General features: G+C 36.5%; 1 protein-coding gene across 1 annotated transcript; it reads right to left on the bottom strand.

Moving 5' to 3' along the window:
- Positions 1-5,349: 5,349 nt before the first annotated feature.
- LOC147912627 (olfactory receptor 5AS1-like) lies at positions 5,350-6,294 on the bottom strand. Its single transcript, XM_087423195.1, has one exon. It carries the CDS (start codon positions 6,292-6,294, stop codon positions 5,350-5,352), a length of 945 nt encoding a protein of 314 aa, XP_087279321.1.
- Between the last annotated feature and the right edge of the window lie 1,301 nt (positions 6,295-7,595).

Below are 7,595 nucleotides of genomic sequence, written 5' to 3'. Positions count from 1 at the left end.
CCTATTTTAAAGAATTTGCTCAAATATAGCTTTGAAAGATAGCCTCTCAGTTACTTTTTGATAGCCCCGTATTAATGCCATCAGCATATGCATACACACACGCTCACACACACACATACACAGGCATAGCCTGTAAAGATACTGAAGGCAGGTATTTTGTAAATATTGCTCTTTTTCCATAGCAAACTAGAAGAAAGACCTTTGAAGATAAATAGTAAACCAGGTTAGGAGAGCTGTTTTCTGAGCAGACAGGGAACAATACTGAAATCATGTAAACAAAAACAAGATTCTTTTAGTGTGGAAGTAGTGGGGCAATAACAAAGTTCAAAATGGACCTCCATTACCCACATTTCTAAACGTACTCACAACTTAAAAAGTTACAGAGTGGAGCAGACTGCCTTGTAGAAGAGAGGAACCCAGGTTCTCCCACAATTCTTAGAGGACTCATCTCTTAGAGAGGAGAGAGATTTTACAGGTGCGTGTAAAAAAGGTTCCTCACTTCTTTGGGGCCGTAAACTACCAGCTCACAGTGCAGATGTGAGTCAAAGATGTCCAGGCTGGATCATTAGTACCCTTTCTGGTCTCTTATAGCAGTGACTGAAACTAGACAATCCTGGGAGCTGTGGGTCTTCTCGGTCGTTGATCAATTAGATGCCTCTGCTAATTCACTTTGATAAAATGTTACTTCTTTTCATAAATAAAACAATTTTTTAAATGGTTGTATGTTATCTAAAAACCACAAACATCTTGGCATACAGGCACATTACAGAGAATCAAATATGCACCATTGTGAAACTAAAGAAATGTAGTTTGAATCACATCAATGCCACTTCAGACAAAGAGTTCACAATGTTTCTGATAGTAGAAACAGTTAGAAATTGTCATTATTTTGGCTTACAAAATGGGAACATTGCACAATGTGCTTCTGTCAAACCTCACCAAACATCATTATGAAATTGATATGAATTAATGCCTTGATGTCCACACTCCAAAATCTTGAAACAACTCAATTTCACGTTGCGAATTTTTTAGTGCAGAGATTTTGCAATACACAGAATTGATAGGAATTGTATGTTCTTGCGTGTAAAAACTTATTTACATAAAATTGTAACATATGCTTTTCTTCTTTATAATAATTCAGAATGCAGGCATCCTAGAGCTGTGGATTTTGTGTTGCTCAATTCTTTTCTATATTTGTTTTACTAAAGCAGAGAGTAAGCCCTTTGTTATCGTGTGGGGATTTTGCATATATTTCACATAGGTTTGTTGAGCATACTGTAATTTTACATATTTAGCTCTCTTCAATCATACAAATAATATACCCATTATTTGTGTGTTTGGGAGAGGGTGGCAGATGATTTTGTTAAATTCTATTGGACTGGAGACATCTTGAGTATTTTAGCAACTGTAAGCCAAGAGTATGTGATAATAATACAGATAAGTCAATAAAATAATGAAGTCTGTATTAATCCAAATCTTGGTACAAAGTCAAGGAATTATTACAAAATTATATACAGTTGTGAGGACCCCAATAGGAAAAATATTAGAGTGTCTTTAGAGACTAAAATAGAAGATATTACCATAAAAGAAGAGAAAAGAATTTCAAATCCCAATGAAACAGTCAGTGGAGGAATGGGGTCAGCTGCATAATGGAACAGGGAGTTTGATCTAAAAGCAGAAAAAACCAGTATAGTTAAATGTAGTGAAATCAACGGCACATGTTGTAAACCAACTCCTTAATAATTTATGAAGTCACTGTTACAATAACTCTAACAAGGGATCACTGTCAATGACAAGAAGACAATCCTATATGCTAGTCAAAAATCTCTTGGCTGATATGCAACTTCAGTCTTCTGAGATGGAATCCCTGACTTTCTTGAGCTGATTTAATTGCTTCATAATAAACGAGTAAGTATTTTTGACCCCAAGAAGGTTAGATTAAACATAGAAATGATGAACTTAAACTCATTAAACACTACGTTTAAGAGAATCTGGGAGAGCAGATCATCAGATTGATCATATTTGTGAAACCTACTTCAAATAAATAATTCAGAAATTGAGGTAGAGCTGGGTTTTTTGTTGAATATTGAAGAGAACTTTCTATGTTTGTTTATATTATCCAAGTAGATCTTAGAAATGAATCAAAATTAGGGAAATAAGATAATGTAGAACAAAATAAATAAAATCATATCTGAGATGTTCTTACCAAATTTTATTCTGACATGTTCAGGCAGCAACCTCAGTCTTTTTTGTTTTTAAAGTGCTTTTTAATTTTTTTGAGGAAGATCGGCCCTGAGCTAACATCTGTTGCCAATCTTCCTCTTTTTCTTTTTTCGCCCCAAGCCCCAGTACATAGTTGTATATCCTAGTTGTAGGTCCTTCTAGTTCTTCTATGTGGGATGCCACCTCAGCATGGCTTCATGAGTGGTGAGTAGGTCCGTGCCCAGGATCCAGACGGCAAACCCCAGGTCGCTAAAGCAGAATGCGCGAACTTAACTGCTGCGCCACCAGGCCGGCCTTGAACTCAGTCTCATAGGTTTCATTTGCCTTATGCACAAAAAATTAACTTGAACAAATTTAGTGGTTCTCACCCAGTGATAATTTTGCCTCCAAGGGGACATTTGGCTAATGTTTGGGTACATTTTGGTTGTCATAAATAGGTCAGATGTTACTGTCATCTGGTAAATAAAGACCAGGGATGCTGCTAAACACCTTAAAATGTACAGAGTAGCCCTCCCCTCATGAACAAAGAATTATTGGCCCAAAATGTCAAAAATGTTTCTTTTAGAAACTCTGGGCCAGATAAACTCAACAATTTTACAGTTTATAAATACATTGTACTTTACTTATCTTAGGGTAACTTACTTTGGAAAATTAAAAATAGGTCTTAGCTGGGCAGGCCCAGTGGCATGGTGGTTAAGTTCACACACTCCACTTTGGTGGCTCAGGGTTGCGGGTTTGGATCCTGGGCGCGGACCCACACGTTGCTCTCAAGCCGTGCTGTGGCAGCATCCTACATACAAAAAAATAGAGCAATATTGGCACAGATGTTAGCTCAGGAACAATCTTCCTCACCAAAAAAAAAAAGTCTGTGCTTTAATAGGTCCCTATTAAGAAGTGGGTGGGCTTCCTCACGCAGCCTAATGTCCACTAACACAAGGATGGATGACTAGAAGACATCAACTCATTCCATGATACTCTTGTCAATGTCTTTTAACAGGAGAATACATTAAAATTAAAAGAACAATTCAAAATAACCCATAAACTTCTGAAATTACTAAAAAGATAAGAACAAATGAATGGCATTGTACCTTGTACTCTGACAAAGTCTTCACAGTAAGGCAAATGTTTTAACTTGAAGTGAAGTGACTAAATTGAATACTGAGTTTGCTTTTTTGCTCTCTAGCAACATCTCAGAATATTTGGAATGCTTCATAGGTATTTAAAAATGGCCCAGTTTCTTCTAGGGATTCAAACCCTGACTGTTGTCTTCAAATCAAATAGTAATATAACGGTGATAAAATAATGAACAATGATATGCCATTGCATTGTAACAAAGCTTTACATATATTCTAGGATATTTATACATATTTGATTATCTAATTCTCAAGGACATATACTAGTAGCTTTATGTATATTAGTTCATTTACTCCTCAAAACAACCTATTTCCATTGGCAATATCTTATTGTCTCCATTCACAGGGTTACAGCCAGTATAAACTAATCCAGTAATTTATATTTTCATAATTACTACAAAATACACAATATTACATATTCACATGTATGCAATTTATTTCTTCAACTTTTTCAAGATAAAACAAAAAGAAAGTGGAGACTGAAGGATGAAAAGCAACCATATAAAATGTCTGATAATTTAATCATCAAAATTGATTCCAGAGGGCCAGCCTGGTGGTGTAGTGGTTAAGTTTGCATACTCCGCTTCAGTGGCCCAGGGTTTGCAGGTTCGGATCCTGGGCACGGACCTATGTACCACTAATCAAGCCATGCTGTGGCAGGCATCTCACATGTAAAGTAGAGGAAGATGGGTACAGATGTTAGCCCAGGGCCAATCTTCCTCAGCAAAAAGAGGAGGATTGGCAACAGATGTTAGCTCTGGGCTAATCTTCCTCACCAAAAAAAAAAAAAAAAATTGATTACAGAGAAAGTGGTACTTATACTTCAATTGCTTTGCACTGTCAATTTACAGAATAAGATAATCAGAGCAATTGTTCACTTCTTCTTGAAGATAGAGCCTCTAAGATTAAGTCAATACCATATGTGAAATATAATTAGTAATGTATAGGGTATATAATCTTGATGATCTTTACAGACTTGTTTGATTTTCACATGCACCCACTGTGAATGGAAGAGTAGAGGATCTCTTACAACAATCAATCTAGCCCAAAGAGAAACAATGTGTTACAACTTCACTCTGTCCTAATATCAACAAGACTATTGCTATGTGCCTTCTATCTGATTTCCTGAGAGCTGGTGAAACCACCATCACCCATCATGAGTAATATCAAATTTCCCGGATTGTAAATGGTCTGTAAGTGCAGAATATAGACTTACTTTCCCAAACATGGAAAGCTACATTTACTCTTTCATCCATCCGTTCCATTCGTTTATCCGTTAAACACACATGTAATGAGGATACGCCATATACCAGGTATTATATGGGTATTGGAAAAATAAACCAAGCTACATATTCCCTGCTGCCAAGGAGCTTCCAATATGGATGGGCTGACAGACAAGTCAAAATATACCTTCAATACAACATGATAAAAAAAATATAAGATATCGATGTACAAAGTACTTTGAGAACATTAATTGGAGAGCAATTATTATTATTTATTTTAACTCAGGAATGTTTCACAGAGCAGGAGAATTTTGAAAAGAACATTTCTGTGAGAGAGGAAAAAAGGATTTTACAGTATTGAAGATGAAAAGTTATTTTTATTTCTGGAAAATGGTGATATATTTAAAATACTTGACATATAAGGTGTTCACGGCATAGTGATAATGATGAGATTGGAAGGACAGGCTATGCCTTGAATATCCTTAAATGATTTAAATTCTTTTTCATTTGAAAGTCCAGTTTCTTTCTAATAGCTTTATTTATTTGTTTATTTATTTATTTTCTGCCAGGAAGATCGACCCTGAGCTAACATCCATTGCCAATCTTCCCCTTTTTGCTGAGGAAGATTAGCCCTGAGCTAACATCTGTGCCCATCTTCCTCTATCTTGTATATGGGGCGCCACCATAGCATGGCTTGATGAGTGGTGCGTCAGTCCCTATCAGGGATCCGAACCTGCAAAACACGGGCCTCTGAAGCAAAGCACGGGAACTTAACCACTATGCCGCTGGGCTCGCCCCCCCAATAGCTTTTTGAGGGTATTTTTTACATCCTTGTTTCTGAAGCTGTAGATTATTGGGTTAAACATGGGAAAGACAACAGTATAAAACACTGCAACTACCTTATCAGTGTCTAGGGAATAGCTGGTGGTGGGACGTAAGTACATAAACAGGAGAGTTCCATAGAACAAAGTGATGGCTACGAGATGGGAAGCACAGGTGAAGAAAGTTTTGCTTCTACCAGCTGAGGACTTTATGCTCAAAACAGTGATGAGGATACAGAAGTAAGAGATAAATATGACCACGAAAGTGCTGGTCTGAATGAAACCACACAAGGCAAAGAGCAGAAGCTCATTGAAATGGGTATTAGCACATGATAAAGCCAGGAGAGGTGGGATATCACAGAAAAAATGGTTGATGATATTGGAGCCGCAAAATGGCAGCCTGAATGCGAGGCAGACGTGTACCATAGAAGGCAGACTTCCACTGAAGTCTGCCAACACGATGAAGCAGATACAGACTCTCCTAGACAAAAGTGTAGGATAGAGCAGTGGGTTACAGACGGCTGCATAGCGGTCATACGCCATTGCTGCCAGGATAAGGCACTCAGCATCAGCAAAACAACCAAAGAAAAACATTTGTAGTGCACAGCCATAGGGAGAGATGCTTTTCCTGGATGCTAAGAAATTCACCAGCATTTTAGGAGCAATTGCTGTAGCATAGCTGATGTCTAAGAAAGACAAGTTGCTGAGAAAGTAGTACATGGGGGTTTGAAGGCTTGGACTGATGTTAACTAGGATTATTAAACCTGTATTTCCCACCACAGTTAGTGTATATACTATGAGAAATACCAAGAATAGTGTGGCTCTGAGAGGGAGATAATCTGTGAATCCAGCAAGTAGGAACTCAGTTGGCATGGTATAATTGCTCTCTAACATCTTGGTTTTCTTGTTTTTCTCATCCAAAAGAGATGGTATCAGAAGATGTGAGTTGACTTGAGTGATCAATAAACCAATATCTTTATTCCCCCTTCTAAGGAAGCAAAGAGAAGGACAATAAAATCAGTTATTGCATTTTCTGACATTTTTTTTTCTTTTTTGTCTCTTTCTTTAATAGAGGTAATTAAAAAATCTTTATTGATACCAGAGGATGTAATTCAGAAGTGGTGTTTTGAGATGCAGTAACTCCTTAAAAGATGTGCACATGAAGAGATGATATTAGTTCCATTCAAGCTGAAAGGGGATGAATATGGCTCAGTTGATAAGACCCGGTAGAATAATGAGAATTGATAAAATCTTTAGAGGCAAATCTCTATGTGCCAACCCTAAAATCACACTCTTCCATGTAAAGGAAAATAAAAAGTTGAGAAAAATTCTAAGGAAAAAAGTGCCTGAAGGTAAACCAGATAATTCCACAGAAGAATATCTGGGATCTTGGAAGGTAGTTTACCATAACAGTTAAAGCATAGTAGTTATGTAAGCAATGACTGGGTTCAAATCTTACCACATTACTTAACTGTTTTTGTGACCTTGATAAAGTTATTTAACCAGTTTTTGATGGATAGAGGAATAAATGAGTAGATATTTGTAAAACATTTATGTAACTGGTACATAATAAACACTAACATGAGTATTTATTTAATACAATTTGTTAAAGCAAATAAATCAAACTTTTTATTTCTTTTTAATTGCTTATTTAATAGCTTGAAATACCCAGATAGTTGTCTCAAAATTCATCTTATCTTTGGCATCACGGATACATGATATGTGCTCTCTTATAAAGAAAGGCCATTGTGTGTGTGTTATTTGTATGTGTTCTATGCAAATGCATTGTCTGAGACCTGGGCTCTAATTCTGGTTCTACTACTACAAATCATTTCATCTTTATGTCTTCACATCCTCATTCATAAGTCAGACCTATTGTATTTATCATGTAGACTGTCATCTAAGGCAAATGAGACTGCACATATTCAAGAGCTTCATAATTCCTTAGTTAACTTGTATATTTGTTTAGAGATTATTAATAGAAATTGTTAAAATCAGGCAAGTTCATCAAAACGTGCTTTAGTTTCTCACTGGAAACAACAAATGAACAGACATGAAAATTAAAAACTACACAAACTCTCACCAAACAGACATGAAGTATAGCCACCATCACCACAACAACAAAGGGAAACTGTAATTTTCTTTTCCTCGAACAGTTTTCATTTGGATTTTCTCTGAACTAGAGCCCTGGTATC

The sequence above is a fragment of the Ceratotherium simum genome, chromosome 34, assembly GCF_057802395.1.
Source record: "Ceratotherium simum simum isolate JZ-2026a chromosome 34, ASM5780239v1, whole genome shotgun sequence".
Classification (NCBI taxonomy): Eukaryota; Metazoa; Chordata; class Mammalia; order Perissodactyla; family Rhinocerotidae; genus Ceratotherium; species Ceratotherium simum.
Note: the sequence above shows the minus strand (reverse complement) of the source record. Positions and strands in the feature narration are given on the sequence as shown.